General features: G+C 41.0%; 1 protein-coding gene across 1 annotated transcript in view; it reads right to left on the minus strand.

The window, feature by feature from the left end:
- iqgap2 (IQ motif containing GTPase activating protein 2) overlaps nucleotides 1-15978 on the minus strand; it is a 355835-nt gene extending 339857 nt beyond the window's left edge. Inside the window, exon 1 of the mRNA XM_060835869.1 lies at nucleotides 15831-15978. Within this exon, the coding sequence (XP_060691852.1) occupies nucleotides 15831-15873 (43 nt within the window). The 5' untranslated portion in view covers nucleotides 15874-15978. The remainder of the gene's footprint in view (nucleotides 1-15830) is intronic.
- Nucleotides 15979-17293: the final 1315 nt, after the last annotated feature.

The following is a 17293-nucleotide window of genomic DNA, read 5'->3' on the forward strand; positions in this document are numbered from 1 at the left end:
CGTTCTCCAGTTTCCTCCTATAGTCCAAAGATATGCAGGTTGGGTGGATCAACCAAGCTAAAATTGTCCATAGTTTCTAGGGGAGGTACAGGGTAGGTGGGTTAGCCCAGGGAAACGCAGGGGTTACACAGATAGCAGGTTGGGTCAAGTGGAACGCTCTTTGAAGAGTTTATGTGGACTCGACAGGCCGAATGGACTGCTTCCATACTGCAGGGATTCTATGAGAACATGACTGGAGTAACATGCCAGGGAGAGAAATTACACGGTCTTCCTTTGCAGTTGCATAAGCTACCAAAATTTAGAAACAAAAACAGAAGTCGCTGGAAAAGCTCAGCAGGTCTGGGAGCATCTGTGAAGAGAAATCAAAGTCAACATTTCAGGTCCAGTGACCTCCTCTCAAGAACTACCAAAGTTTAGTACCAACTCCTGAGATTATAATCCAGCACAATTTTCTGAAGGAACGAATCAAGGGTCACCAAATAAGCTCCAAATCTGATCATCATTTAATCATGGGTGACTTTACATTTTGAAATTTTTCAGCTGTTTAAGTCTCTGTCACAAGACACCAAAGAGGAAATCAGGAAATTTGACAGCTGGAGACAGAACAAAAATAAAAGACATCAGTGGAAAAAGCAAAAACAGGACAGTTTTGAATTACTCGACATTTAGTACAAACTCTCTCATCTGCCGAATGTGGTTGAGCTATGAAATTATAAAACAGTGACAAAACAAATGGAGCAAAGAGAAGTCAATTTGGAAGCCTGTTCTGCGAAATCTGTTTAGAAAGTTTGCCCACCCAGTTATAAAAGTCAAATCATTGTGAAATAATGAAGTATGACTCACACTTTGCAACAGCAGACATTACACTTACATAAGACTCCATCTGTGGATTAGTGGCATACTTCAAATTAGGACATAAATTAGAGCATTGATGGATCAACCAATCAAAACCTGAGACTCCAAGGAGATCCCATTAGGGACCATTTGCCAAAAAAATGTTTTCATGCTTAGTAAAAGGAAATAAAAGAAATAAGGACATGCTCATGCCTGAAGACAGCCACAATAAAAAGACAATAAGAATTCCAAATCATACAAATGGACTCTAGAGTGTTACAGGTAAACTCAAGGTACATAACTAGAAAACAAACTTCAGTGAAGAAAACAGAAAGAACTACAACAGTTTGTAGTAACTCAACATGTTTGTCAACCTTAGCTCAGTCAGAAAGATGGCTGTGGTTGTTGGAGGGCAGTCATCTCTGCAGGAGTTTCTCAGGGTAATTTCCTTGGCTCAACCATCTTCGAGGGCTGATGGGAAGGGAAAGGTGAAAGATATGGAAGGGACAAACAGACAATGGGATTGTTGATAGCCAGCCAGGATCAGAGAAGATAAATAAATGATAAATGGTAATGAAAGCTGACAGTAGGAAAGTATGCACATGTTATACTGAAAGCGATGAGAAGATTAAGAATGGGCGAGAGTGAGTTGGCTGTGCCAACTGATTCCTGCCCCATGACAGGACCTAGACTTGGGGATGGCTAAGAAACATGGAAGGACGGAATATGGCTTTTAAAAAGTTATTGAACTCAAAATGTTGAGTCTGAGAGGCTGCAATGTCCTTAAGCTGAACTTTGCTGGAGCAGGCCTGTGACCAAAATCGAGGTCAGAATACACGGTGGTGTGGTGAAGTAGCCTTTTGAGAAAAGTTGTTAAAAACAAACTAATATTAAATTATTGTCTGGTCTTTCAAGCCCTATTAAGAATCGGCATTTATAAACTTCCAATCACTTGGCACCACCAGTTAGCTAAGGACTTATGGAATTGCAGCTAACACTTCTGCAATTTCAATCCTCACTTCCTTCAACAACCAAGGTTACTGTCAATTCAGGCTAGTCAACTAACTACTGTACTTGCTGCTTGCTCATCAATATCTAATCAACTGGTAACTTCCTACTCATTTAGCATAGTTGTGGCAAACTCTTGGTAAACACTAATGCAAAGTCCTCCAATCAGAGGCTCTTTATTTTTGATTTTTCATCAGCTACATCACACTCTGACAATCCACTTAGTACGAGTATACATGTGGTGGATCGTTGGATTCGGTTGTGCAGGATCACATCAAGATTTAAGCATAGAAGACCACAATGGAAGAACTCTGGGCAACTTGAACTTCAGTTCAACAAATAGACCATTGTTCTCACTGAAAAGTCAAGCAGATTAAAAACCAACTCAAGCTAGGAACATATTACTTGCTCTTCATTGGTTTCCTAATCTCATCGTTGTGACATGGAAATTCCAAGTAATTGCTCAAGGGTCCTCACTGATAAAAAAAGTTTGCTACAGCGCAAACCTCTTCACAAGGCAAGGGATAAATTTGTACAACTTGTGTTTATATGTTGAACACATTGTGAACTTTTCACAATACAACTACAGGTGGAACTAGCTGAATGTCCACACACACAACACTGAAAAAGTTCAGTGTCCTCAACAAGTGTTTTGATAAGACAAATAAAAGCGAGGGTTCATCTCAAGGGATGTGTTGCATTTCTTGGAAACAATTAATTTGTTTTCAAACCTTTTCCTGCTTCACTAATGCTCCCAACTTCTCAACTCCAATGCTAGACATCTGTTCATCTCGTCAATGTTCTAACTTCTGATGCTGGACATTTAACCAAGTGATTGAGTGCACTCAGTCTCAGACAACCTGGTTCTGAAGGGTATAGGTTCCCTTTGTTCTAATTTAAGAAACAACAACACCAACAACAACAACACCAGCTCTATAAATTCCAAGGAAAGCCTTTCATTCTTTCTTGAAATAGAAAGTTCTGCTCCCAAAATCAATATTGTTTGTCCATCCCCAATTTTCTTCAAAACAACTGCAAACCATTTGGATACTCACCCTGCTGTTAAAAAGGGTGGTTCAGGATCTGGACCCAGTGACAGTGACAGTAAAGGAAACGCAATATAGTTCCAAGTAAAGTTGGTGTATTTGTTATGAACCAGGCCAGACCCTTCCAAAATATTTTAAAAGTAGCCTAGACCCTAACTTTTTTTTATTTTCAAGGCAGATGTGAAGAGGGTGTTGCCAGTCTGGTGCAACTGGTCAAACCATTCCGCTTTAAGCAAAACAATTTACTTAAATCATTACAGTTGAAACACGAACAAAAGGAAACGGAATTTAGAATAAATAATGGAAAACTTAACCAACCTGGTACAATAAGTATTACTGATTAACTGTTCCAATACAGTAACATTCAATAAACACACCCCTTGGCAAAAAGATGAATTCAAACCCAGATTCTTCCAGGCAGGAGGGAACAATATCCAGAGAGATTTCAGAGAGTCAGTTAGGAATCCTTTACTGAAGCTTCCAACACTCCTGGTACTCAAAACATCTTGTGACTGCTAATAGCAAAAAAATGAAAACCTGAACTGGGAGAACTGGCCACTCCCCTTCCATCATTAAATTATTTTTAAAAACTCCACCCCCAGACTCTTGGGCACCTCAAAAGACAACCCAGGACAAAATAACCTTTTAAAGCGACAACATTGTCAGAGGTTTCCTGGGGACTTGGAAGTGATGGTGTTAGTATGTATCTACTGCTTTTGTCCGAGAAGTAAAAGTCTCAGCTTTGGAGGTTGCTGTTAAAGGAACTTTGGCGATTTTCTGTAATGCAACTCTGAGACTGTCCTTCGAGGGTGGAGGAGTGAATATCGAAAATGGTGGATAGGGTATAAAACAAGCATTGGGCTCTGTCCAGAAAAGTCTCAGGTTCACAACATTTTTTGGAACTGTAGTCATCCAGACAATTGTGGAATTTTCCATCTCACTCCAAACCTGTGCCTTGCACATGATGGATAAGCTTTGGGGAGCTAGGAGGAAAGCTGTTCTGTGCAGGATTCCCAACCTCTGATCTGCCTTTGTGGCAGTATTTAGTCTGGCTGGCTCAATATATTTTCTTAAAATGATTATATCCACTTTGTTACAAGATTCAGTGGAGAATAAAAGCTGAATCTACTGGTGATAAATGTGTAATATAGACAAAATGCAAAAAAAAATCCCAGTCAACTTGTGGAACTAGAAGTGAGTCAGTTCCAGCTCTAATTTCAAATTGATCTTTCACTTATGATTCACCAACATTAGCCGATGCCAATGCAATTATTGAAACAACGCAATGTCAATTGTTGATTTACGTGAAAGAAATCGTTGCCTTAGCTTTCTTAGCTCCAGCATTAATGAGCAGAGAACACGAAGATTGAGTAGTCATGTGACAAACTGAAGTTGCTGGACTCTGGCCCCCAATACAAATTTCCAAACATCTGAATCAATTTCAAAACACAACTGCCCCAGTGTTCTACTGTTGACCATTTCTCAGAACAACTAACCAATAATCAATTGTCTGTCTGACCTGAATTGCATCCTCAATGAACTGGAACTTGGGAACTTTTTGCCCAGAGGATCAAGAGAATTAAGAGACACGTTTTTAAACTGTACACTACGTTCCCAACAGATCTTAATGCTAAGCTTGACAAAAGCAACAACTACGGATATTCTGTAAACAATGCCAACACTGTTTGTGAAAGTCTGTCATTAGGCATGTCTTGCAACCAAACACACAGCAAAAAGCTACCAGAAAGAAAACCGATACAAACCATTTTCTGTTTTGCTTGCCTCTTACTTTTTTTTAAAAAAGGAACCATCTCACTGGAATGGCAGCCTTCTGATTTGCAAGATGATAGCACTGCTCATGGTCACTAGGTCACAGTGCTGGAACTCTCTTCCTAATGGCATTGTGGATACACCGACACCAAATGAACTACAGCAATTCAAGAAGGCAGCTCATCACCTTCTCAACTCGGGATGGACAATAAACACTGGCCCAGCCAGTAACATCTATACCCCCTGTATGAGTACAAACTTAAAGATCACTTGATGTAGCTCAGCAGCTACACTCTGGCATGGCAATCGCTGCTAGGTTTGATGGCAGTAGATTGAAGTAGGGCACAATTCTCTGCACTACTGGCCCACAACTCAAGGGCATAGGTTCAAGGTGAGAGGGGAAAGATTTAAAAGGGACTTAACAGGCAACCTTTTCACACAGAGGGTGGTATGGATATGGAATGAGCTAGCTTGGGAAGTGGTGGAGGTGGGTACAATTTCAACATTTAAAAGGCATCTGGATGGACACAAGGATACAAAAGGGTTGAGAGAATACGGACCAAATGCTGGCAAGTGGGACTAGATTAATTTAGGATATCAGTTCAGTTCAACTCTTCCACGCTGAAGAGTATGTCTGTGTTGTACATCTCTGTGACTCTTATTTGGTCCCTTTGTTCAACCAATCTTGCATTTTGTAACTCCTTACTGCCTCCAATGACTTTCCAAACAGTCAGACTCCAGAGATACAGCAGTCAGCAACTATCTCCAAGCTGTTAATATCAATGTCTGTCAAATTCATCTCTCAGTTACTGGTGTCTTAGAGTCATAGAGATGTACAGCATGGAAACAGACCCTTTAGTCCAACTCATCCACGCCAACTAGATATCCCAACCCAATCTAGTCCCACCTGCCAGCACCTAGCCCATATCCCTCCAAACCCTTCTTATTCATATACCCAACCAGATGTTGCAATTGTACTAGCCCCCACCACTTCCTCTGGCAGCTCATTCCATACATGTACCACCCTCTCCATGCAAAAGTTTCCCATTAGGTTTCTTTTATATCTTTCCCCTCTCACTGTGAACCTATGCTCTCTAGTTTTGGACTTCCCCATCCCAGGGGAAAAGACCTTGTCTATTTACCCTATCCACACCCCTCATGATTTTATAAACCTCTATAAAAGTCACCCCTCAACCGTGTCCTTGTGACTCAGTGGCCAATTCACAGTCCAGAAGGTCTTTGGGTTCACGGCCTTCACCTATCGGAGGAAGAAGATGGTCAAGCCAGCACACACCTAAATGTGATGGATCATCTCAAATGCATTGCTGCATTTCTTAGAAGTAATTAATCTCTTTTCAAACTTGCCTTGCTTCACTAAAGTTTTCAGCTTCTAACAACGCCAATGCAAGACATCTGTTCATCTCAATGTTTTTAATTACGATGCTGAACATTTAACCACATAAGTGCACTCATTCTCAGAAAGACTGATATTAAAGGCCCACTACATCCTAATTTATAAAAGAATAATGATCAATTTTTTTTTTATCTTTCTCAGAAAGAGAATTCTGCCCTTAAAATAAACATTTTGGTTGTCCATCCCTAAATTCCCTTCAAACCGTTGCAATCTATCTGGTATAAGCACACTCACCCTGCTGTTAAGAAGGGTGGTTCAGGATCTGGACCCAGTGAAAGTGAAGAAAAGGGATGTAATTCCAAACAAGGGTAGTGCATGGCTTGCCAAACACTTGCAAGTGATGGTGTTACTATGCACCTACAGCTTTTGTGGTAAAAGCTCTGTTGAATCATAATATTCTGGGACAGAGTTGATGACTTTCAGTTTGCCAGCACAGCCGGCATATTGGAGCTGACTGGAGCTTTCACAAGTCAGCTCAGAGCGGCTATATCGCCCTGCTGGCTGCTGTTTGAAGAGACAGTGACTGGTTGTGTGCTTTAAAAGCTGCTGAATGCTTAAAGTCACACTCCTCAATTATTCAGTAGGTTTATTACATATTGCTTAGTAGCTACTGATGTTATGTCAAAGACACATGACGAATCAGGCCCAACTCAAGCAAACAACAATCAATATGTAGAAACATAGAAAATATGAGGAGTAGGCCTTTTAGCCCTTTGAGCCAGCTCTGTTAATCAATAGATTCACAGCTGACCATCCAATTGTATTCTGCCCATACCTCTTGATCCCTTTAGCACTAAGAACTATAAACAACTTCTTGAAAATATTCAATATTTTAGCCTCAATCATGTTCGGTGGAAGAGATTTCCACAGGCTCACCACACTCTAGATAAAGACATTTCTCTACATCTCAGTCCGAAATGGCTTACCACACATCCTTAAACTGTGACCCCTTATTCTGGGCTCTTGGTCATCCTGTGTTTATCTTGTTTGGACCTTTGGGCTCCGTTGTTGATCACATTTCTCTTACAGCTGCTGAAAAGATTATGTCAGTTGTAGATCTGCCAGTTCTGAAATGAGCTTGGAATTCAGGGAAGCTATGTTCAGCCAGAAACTGCAATCTGAAAAGGACAAGTGCAGAAAAATACTTTTCCCTCAAAGCTCAGAAGGAGGAAGCCCTCCAAACAGCATCCCACTCAGAATCAGCCCCCAACCCTGTATTTCCCATGGTTAATACACTTAACCTGCACAGCTTTGAACTGTGGGAGGAAATCAGAGCACCCTGGAGGAAACCAGCACAGACTGCGCAAACTCCACACAGTTGCCAGAGGCTGGAATCAAACCCTGGTCCCTGGTGCCGAGAGGCAGTAGTGCTAGCCACTGAGCCACCGTGCTGCCCACCAAGTTGTAGGAGACCCAGATTCCCTGGTTTTGAGAGTTCAGGCAGTAAAGCCTTAGCAGCTGGAACTTTTCACAGGAGAAATGAATCAATAGTTTGTTCAGCTCCTCCACCATAGGTTCAACATCCAGTTCTACCATTGAAAGGCAGCTTTCAACAGTGTCTTGGGTTTCTGTGGTTACAGTATTAAGCTTAAATGTACAACATGCTCACTCAACTTCCCAACAGTTTACTACATTTGGTGATGTTCTCCCTGCATTCGGTTCCAATGGAGCCATCTCCTTTGTTGGCAGACTTGTCACTTTTTTTGAATATGCCCCTTTGAGTTCCCAATGTTGAACAGCATTGAGATTCTGGCCTCGTTGTAACCAGCAATCATCAGTGCACCAACAAACTGTCTTCTGGCCTTCACTTCAAGCAGCTGTTACTGCTTTGAGAATCTTCTCACTCTTTGTAATTCAGAGTACTGACTGGCACACAGTCACACATATCCCCCTCATAAAAAGTAGCCTTGATTCCCATCAGAGCTGTGGCAAGAATGTTGGCAGGATGTTTGACAACAGGCTTAATCACAGTGGAACTGAGTCAGTCCTCATCATGCTGCTACAAAAGTGCAGATTACAGCAAATAGCAGCTCATTCATTCCCCTATTTGGCCCAGTTATACAAACTAACTCACTAGCTGAGATCCAGCTAATTCAAAAGGTAGGGATAATGTACAAATTAACTCATCCTCTGTGCCAATAGGAAACAGAGGGTAGGCATAAATGGATTTTCAGGCTGGCATGTAATAAATGGAGAGCTACAGTGATTAGTGCTGGAGGCCTCAATTACTTACAATCCATTGTAATAACTTAGGCGAAAGGACCAAATGCTACATTTGCTGATGATGCAAAGATAGGTTGGAAAGTAAGTTGCGAAGAAGACAGAAGGATGGTACAAAAGGATATAATTGAGTGAAGAGAATGGGCAAAAAAATTGCCAGATGTAGTATAAAGCAGGTAAAAGTGAACTTGTGATGAGAGGTTTCTTCACCTCCAGGGTTGAGTGCCTGCAGAACTCTCTGCCACAGAAGATGATGGTGGGCAAAACATGGAGTATTTTCAAGAAGAATTAGACATAATGTTTGGGGTTAAAGGGTATGGAGTGAAAGTAGGAACAGGGTACTGAGTCAGATGGTCAGCCATGATTATACTGAATGGCAGGACAGGTTCAAAAGCCCTCCTCCTGCTCACTCGGCTTATACACTTTGGCAGGAAGAACAGAAAAGCAACATATTTTAATGGATCGAGATTGCAGAACTCAGAGACAGAGGGGTGTTCTGGTACATGATTAAAATGTTAGCATGCAAGTACTGTAAGTGATTAGCAAGACAATTTAAATGTTGTTTATTGTGAGGGAATTTGAATACAAAGGTAGATTATTTCATTATAGTTATATGGAGCATTGGTGTGGCCACTTTTACATATAGTAAAATTTTGATTCCTTACTTAAGGACAGAAGTAAATGTATTAGTGTCATAGAGATTGACTCAGACAGCACAGAAACAGGTCCATGCAGAACATAATCCCAGACTAAACTAGTCCCACCTGCTTGCTCGTGGTCCATATCTCTCTAAATTTTTCCTATTCACATTCTAATTCAGATGTCTTTTAAATGTTATAATTGTATCCACATCCACCACTTCCCCAGTAAGTTCATTCCACACACAAACCACCCTCTAGGTAAAAAATTTGCCCTTCATGTCTTTTCTAAACTTCTCTCTCCTCTCACCTTAAAAATATGCCCAGAATCTTGAAATCTCCGATCCTAGGGAAAAGACAACCATTATTAACTCTAACAGTACCTCTCATTATTTTATAAACTTCTATCAGGTTGCCTCACAACCTCCTACATTCCAGTGAAAGCAGTCCCAGCCTTTCTTCATAACTCAAACCTTCCATACCCAGCAACATCCTGGTCAATCTCACCCAAACTCTCTCCAGCTTAATAATATCCTTTCTATAACTGGCGACCAGAACTGGACACAGTATTCCAGAAGAGGCCTCAGCTATTAGATGCAGTTCTAATGAGGCTCACTTAACTGATGCCTGGAACAAGGTGACCGTGGAATTGTCTGATGAGGTAAAGTTTGGCAGGCTGATCTACAATCCAGGGGTAAAAACAATCACTGCAGAGATCTACAATCCACTGCAGTTTAGAACAATAAGCGGTGATCTTATTAAAACAAAATCCTGAGGAGACTTCACAAGGAGAAAACAAAGTATGCTTCAATTGTGGGATAGACTGGAACGAGGCAGAACATGTTCAAATTAAGATGGAGTCAAGGAGCTTTTTGTTTCTCTTGAATGGTCACGATTTGCATAGTCCCCTCCCCAGACAGCAACGGAGGAAAAGGTTTGAGAATACATTTAATGCAAAGTTAAATAGATTCTGGACTAACAAGTTTATAACAGTATACCAGAATACATTGTTGTAGCTAAAACCAGATCAGTCATGATTTTACCAAAGAGCAGCACATGTTCAATGGGCTGACAGGTCTATGCCTGCTTCTCATTCAGATGGGAGTATTTTGTACCTACGGCCAAGTAATCCCCTGGCATTTATCAGGTGATATTTCAGTATCTGTTATATATGGAATGGTTCTAAAAGGGCTAATGCTGAAGATGAGATTAAGCTTCACCCAAACTGATGTCATCACAAGGACAGAGCTGGGGAAATCAGAACAGTTATGGATCTTAAAGATGACAGAGTAATCATTATAGGTTTCTTCAATTTTTGTAATATCTATTGTATAAATGTAACTTGTACCTGATATTTTACAATTAACTATGTCTTAAACAAGATAAGAGCCTCTTTTCATTCAACCATGTTGTCTATTGAACTTTATCACACTAGGCAAAGCAGGCCCTATCAACTTAAAAAAACATAGCAATTCTGCCTTACTGTGCCTGTCTGAAGATATTTTAGTTGCAATCACCAACAGTGGCAACTGGCAGCAGTAAATGGAATTTAATTCAAAAAAAAGACAAAGAAAACAATAAAGCAAGGGAGTTAACACTGAACAGGAGCCTAGCAAGTAGAGATTATCCGATGGACCTTGGTGTGCACGTCCACAGATCCTTGAAGGCTGAAGGATAGGTAAATAAGGTGGTTAAGATTTATGGCAAACTGCCTTTACAGTGAAGGCTTTAAATACAGATGCAAAGAGGATACAGTTTTAAAAGGTAAAGCATAAAATGTTGAGGGTTTTGAGGGAGAAAGCTTTTCACCCAAAGGTTTATGGGTATCTAGAACTCTCAGCCTAAAATGCTGGTAGAGATGGGAAACCTCAAGACATTTAGATGAATAGCTGAAGTGCCACAGCACACAAGGCTATGGGCTAAGCGCCAAAAAATGGTATTAGAATAGATAGCTTGAGAAGTGGTGCAACGGACCAAAGGACCTCTTTCCGTGCTGTCAAAACTATGACCATTACGACAGTATCCAACTGAATTGCAGAAGATTCATAAGCAAGCTTTTGGAGTGCAGATATTTGAAGTGTAAAACTCAATTTCATACACAATCATACCAAAACTGACATGAAAATGTGCAAATCAGAAATTTAAAACAATCTAATCATTTGAGATCTTTAAATCACCAACACAAACATACTGGAGTTCAAATGGTGTAAAAACATTTGACTGAAATAAAGTTCATATTCAATTCTGTTAATTGGATCAGTTGTTTCCTGCCACAATACTAAGTTTAGCTCGCACTGAAGATTTGCAGAAGTGTCATAAAGGCCTCGGCTGTTAAGGACATGATTTGTTCCTTCAATCATACCACAATCTGATGCACAGCACAATATGTCAATGTCACTAAACTGCACAATTACTGTAATTAGTTGTCTTATTCATTAGCCCACCAGTTCATATCTCAGTCAAAAATTAAGACAGATTTAAACATACTAATGTCAATCATCATATCAGAGTCCTGTGAATTCATTAATTGTAATTGGAGGCTTAGAACCTTCCTATGTGAAACACAATGGCTTCTCCACCTCAATTTCCTTTCTACACCTGCATCTTTAGGTCTGGCATGCCTCCTATTGCTCACCAACACACTGTCTCACTGACATCAAAAAGCATGGCTATTTTTCAGATGAGTGCTGATAATATCCAATGCTACCTCACTACTATCTTGCTCAACTCCTCCAATGGTGCTAAACTATTGGACTACTGATCTGAATTGCTGGATTGAATACAGTTTCCTCCCAATTAAACATTGCAAAAACTAAAGTAGCTGGTTTTGGTCCCTGCTTCAAACTCAACCTCCCTGGCTACCAACTCTGGCTACCCTAACCCTAGTGGGTGGCACGGTGGCACAGTGGTTAGCACTGCTGCCTCACAGCGCCTGAAGACCCGGGTTCAATTCCCGACTCAGGCGACTGACTGTGTGGAGTTTGCACGTTCTCCCCGTGTCTGCGTGGGTTTCCTCCGGGTGCTCCGGTTTCCTCCCACAGTCCAAAGATGTGCGGGTCAGGTGAATTGGCCATGCTAAATTGCCCGTAGTGTTAGGTAAGGGGTAATGTAGGGGTATGGGTGGGTTTCGCTTCGGCGGGTCGGTGTGGACTTGTTGGGCCGAAGGGCCTGTTTCCACACTGTAAGTCTAATCTAATCTAAAAAAAAACTCCATTCTTCTCCCTAGCAATAGTTCATTCACAACCTTGGTGTCCTAGTTGGCACCAAGATAAGCTTCCAAACCTATCTTCATGGTGGCATGAATTGGTATTAGGTCAAATAAGTGAAAATAAACAGATTTCACCCCTGTTTCAACTTCTCTACTGTGAAAACTCATTCATTCTTTTGTTACTCCATTCTTACTAACTCAAATGCAGTCCTGGCTGGTCTCCCACATTACTCTCTCCATAGACTTTGCTGCTTGCATCTTCACTCAGACTTGATCCCAGTTATCTTTCACCTCTGTGCTCAGATCTATACTGTCAACCAACATCTTGTCCTGAAAATTCTTGATCACCTCCTGAAATCTCTCCAATGCCTCCTTCCTATCCCCAGGCAAATTACTGTAACCTTGTCTAGCACTTACCTAATTCTGGCTGAATATCCCTGATTTTTAAAAATTGATTCACGGAATGTGGACATCATTGTCTAGGCCAGCAGTTATTGCCCAGGCCAGCAGTTATTGCCTATCCCTAGTTGCCCTTGAGAAAGTGGTGGCAGCCTTTTTGAAATGTTGCAGTCCACCTGCTGTGGAATGACTCACAATGCAATTCAAAAGGGAATTCCAGGAGTTTGACTCAGCAACAGTGAAGGAACAGCAATATATTTCCAAGTCAGAATGGTGAGTGCCTTAGAGATCCCTGGCGCTGTGAGGCAGCAGTGCTAACCAGTGAGTCACCGTGCCTTACAGATGAAGGACAGACTTTGGGGAGTCAGGTGGTGAGTTACTCACCTCAGTATTCCTCATCTCGAACCTGCTCTTGTAGCCACTGTGTTTATGTGGTGAGTCCAGTTGAGTTTTGGTCAATGACAACCATCAGAATGTTGATAGTGGGGGAATTCAGTGATGTTGAGACCATTGAATTCCAAGGGACAGTGGTTATATCAGTGATGGTCATAGCCTGGCATTTGTGTCACAGAAATGTTACTTGCCACTGTCAGTCCAAGCCTGGATCTTGTCCAAATGTTGCATTTGGACATTGGCAGCTAAAGATGTCAAGGACCTAAGCTCTGATTTTTCCTCTCTCTATCTCTGATCTTGATGTCACAGAAGACACTTTTTAAAGATCTACATCTTTGACCAAGCCTTTTGCTATCTGACCTAATGCATCTTTATTTGGCTTGTTCCATACTAATGAGAACATAATAACATGGGTGACCATTGACAATTTCCTTAAGGGCCAAATATCTGAGGATATGGTTCAAATTTTGACATGGCATCAAGAGGAATTTATATTCAATTATTAAAACTGGCTTTGAAATCTAGTTTTGTTGTCAGCATTACTGAGACTATCAGCAATTGCTATAATAATCCATCTAGCTCAATGTCCTTTGGAGAAGGATCATGTCATCCATACCTGATCTGGCATATGTGAGGTCTGTAACAGTGTAATTGCTGTTAACCACCTTCTGAAGTGTGCAGGCAAGCAATTCAGTTCAAGTTCAACTCAAGATGGGCAGCATATGCTGGCTTTGCCATCAACACCCACATCCCAAGAAAGAATAAATGAACTGCTCCTGTGGGGCCTTGGGGCATTTAGTTAATGTTGTGACAGGCCACTACTCCTTCAGTGAGTAGAAATTATAAACAATATTAAATAAATAATCTGGCAAAGTCTAATGACTATTTAAATGACATAGAATCAAAGAAATGTGACCATAACAGTATCAACTTGTATCCATTCCAAATAATTAATTAAAACATAGCTCTCCCCATAGTTCCCTAACTGAGATCCACAAATCATTAACAAAATTGTTCACCTCCATGACTGGGACTGACAAGTGGAGAATAACCGCAAACTTCTAAAGTGTTAGATGAATTCAATGAAAACCAAAATTTTTTTTATAATTCAAGACATCAAAATTATGCTCAAGAATCTCGCACCACGGGCAAAATACAGGATTGACGTTTGCTGACATCAGCAGGTCAAACTCCAGGGCTAAAGTTCAAAGTTTGCAAAGTTTATGTTTTACCTGCTTAAACAAACAACATTCAGATAAGTAAGCAACCCAAAAAGTCTAAGCTCTTATTTAACCCTAAATACACACTGTTGCAGCATATTATTTTTCTACATGCTTTTGACCATAAGAATGTATTGGGCATTTATTAAATTACCAATGAAGTTATGGCTAATCCAGTCAGTTGTTCTTAACAGCAATACCCCTATTTTCATTGATTTCTTCAGTTTTCACAAATTTACTAATTTGAATGTATGCAACAAGTGACCATCCAACATTGAGATATCCAAAGATTCACAATCATTTGAGTGGAGATATGTCTTATCTCAATAATAAATAGCTGACCCCCTTATAAGAACACTTGGGCCAGCATCTTCCATGATTTAAAACACCCACATATTTCAAAACAGTTTTCAGGTCCCAACTCCATCCAAAGTGCCTGCTGTTTACTGTGAAATCTTACAACAGAATCTACATTCACTGTCTAATCAAGGACAGCAGACAAACACATAACAGAAGGCCAAAGAGGACATTGTCCCAGCTTGTACCCTGTGGAGCCATTACAAATTACAATTACGTTCTCTTTCATTCTTCAAAAACCTCAAAGTCAAGCTACTCAAATCAAAGAACAATCTCTTAATCCCAGATGTTGCATCTATTTGGGGCAAAATATCTTTTCCAGGCAAAGAAACTAAATCTGTACACAGTACTCCAGGTGTGGTGTCACCAATAATTGTTGGAAAGTTTCTTGCATGTTTTGACATTAAAAAAAACAGTACTGAGTACTCTTAAAACAAGAGGGGAGGGGGTGGCATTGCTGCTGATCTCTTATCAGCGAACAAAATTGACAGAATGAAGGCTTCAAAACATGCAAATTAGTTAACAGGTGGTTGAAAGTAATTTCCCTTTTTGGTTTGTGTCACCACCCCACCCTATTGAAAAAGGGAGAAGCTGAGTCAGTTTCCTTCAAGTTGGTAAGGTTTGTGCACATCTTTATGGTAGTGAAAGAATACTGAAAATTAGAGGCTGCAGACGTGTGAAGTGTCCAGAACACAGTAGCTGCCATGCGTTCAAAGTGCATTTTATGAAGGTATCCGTGCCCTTGCCTGTGAGAGTGTACTCAGGGAGTGAGTGAGTGCGTGCCCTGTGATCCCCAAACGCACACAGGAGGAGCCTTCACATCTCGTCTGTGATTCAATTCCACTCGGCAGGGAGAACAACTGGGGCGCAGTCTCCCCTTCAATGTTCAAAGTTTACACATGCCAGAAGTTTTAAAATTGCAATTGAATTTTTTTTAAAAAGTCCTGAAGGGGGTGAAGGGACACGTTTCAGATTCAACGAAGCAAAGATGCGAGACACGCGAAAAAAAAGTAATTTCGAGAGGAAACCGGAAATCTAAAGACACGTCCTCTTGTGAAGCCGCACACACACACACAAAAGCTTAAAATAAAACAAAATCAATATTCCAGACACAGAGCGCGGTTAGCTTAACGCCACAGAATTAGAATGACCCTTCCAGGGTAGAGCAGACTGCTTTAAATGTCGTTTGCATCTTTGTATCAATTTCTGTGGCAAAAGTTGTTGCAGACTGCCCGGTAGTCGCGTGTTGTGGATATAAAGTAGCGCGGGGTTGCAGGGTGCCAGCGCCTCCCCATTCTCAGAGCTTGGAACAAGATTACTCACATCCATAGCGGGGTCTGTGCAAAGTCAGGTTCTCCTCGTACATCCTCGCCTCACTGCGCTCACTCCACGCTCCGGATTGTCCTAATGTATACACACACCACGTCCCACAGTGACTCTCTCTGCCGCTCTCTCTCCTTCCCCCTCACCCTCCCCTGCTCTCACTGCACTAGGTTTCCTTCACCGTCCCGTTATACCGTGGGGAGCAGCGCCTCTCCCCGGCCACTGTGTCTCTCGCAGCGGCCCCTGTTGGCTTACACAGCCCGTTACACTCTTCAACAGCTTTCAAGCCCACACACTCTGGCACTGAACTGCACGTTTTTTTTGGTGACTGGGGGTGTCAGGCCCATGAAAACTGTTTGAGAATCTCCCCCGTCAAGCAACTTGGGAATTAACTCCCATAGGATTCCACCTCTCACAGTATGAGATAATCTTCTTTAACACAGTCTGGTCGGAAGTGGGAATGTTTAAGGATGATTGCACGGTGTTTTATGTTGGTAGTTCGACTAGCAGTCACTAATTGACCAGTAAGTTAACTGGACTCATATAAACACGGCAGCAACAATATTCAGCTGAAGGCTGGCCGTTTTGCAGTGAACAACTTTGATTCCTTAAAAAAAAACTTCCACCAACTTCAAGCCGCAAGTTCAGGGTGTAATGGAATACTCTCTTGGCCATGCTTACCTGAATGAGCACAGCTACAAGAACACTAGTGATGCTTAATACTATCTAGGGAGAAAGACTGCTGAATAACACTCCTGCCACCAACAACTCATTAATGTACCACTTAAGGAAGCCATTGTCATTTCCACTATGTTGTTATATCATGGTGATCTAGACATACTGCCATTATCTGAAGCTGTAATCATTGAACTTATAAAACTGAGTAGTTGTGTTCATGTTGTTGGCGAGGGTGCATCAAGCAAAAGACAAGTGGAGTGTTAATAGTAGTAAAGGAGTAATGTTCAGCTCTCTGTGCCAGTCAGTACCATTTTACATTTGGAATGGGCAAGTAGCTGACTAGTTCCAAACAAATTAGATCCAGGTCTCCAACAAAGAAACCTGCATGGGATTGGGATACATTCTGACTGATTTCCTGTTGAAAGTTACAATCGATTGTTTTTTATCGTCACCATTTCAATGTTCCCGTTTCCCAATGTCCTTCTCATCGTATAGTGTCTGACAAGGTTGAGAAGATGGACCTTTGGTGGACTTCTTCATTCAGTTGGAAATATCTTGTCATTTTTCCTTAAGTGTTACACATAGCTAAAACTAAACATTGATTCTTTATGTATTGAACATACCCCAAGTGCAATGCATTCTCAGATGTCTGTACACTCAAAAATTGATACTTTGTAAGTGATACCTTGTAAGTGCTAATACTTGCTGGTATCAAAAAAACTAAATTATTAAACAAAGTTCATGCAAATGTAATTTTCACCTGAATTTTATTCTCTCATCTTGTT

Source organism: Hemiscyllium ocellatum, chromosome 2 (assembly GCF_020745735.1).
Source record: "Hemiscyllium ocellatum isolate sHemOce1 chromosome 2, sHemOce1.pat.X.cur, whole genome shotgun sequence".
Taxonomy (NCBI): domain Eukaryota; kingdom Metazoa; phylum Chordata; class Chondrichthyes; order Orectolobiformes; family Hemiscylliidae; genus Hemiscyllium; species Hemiscyllium ocellatum.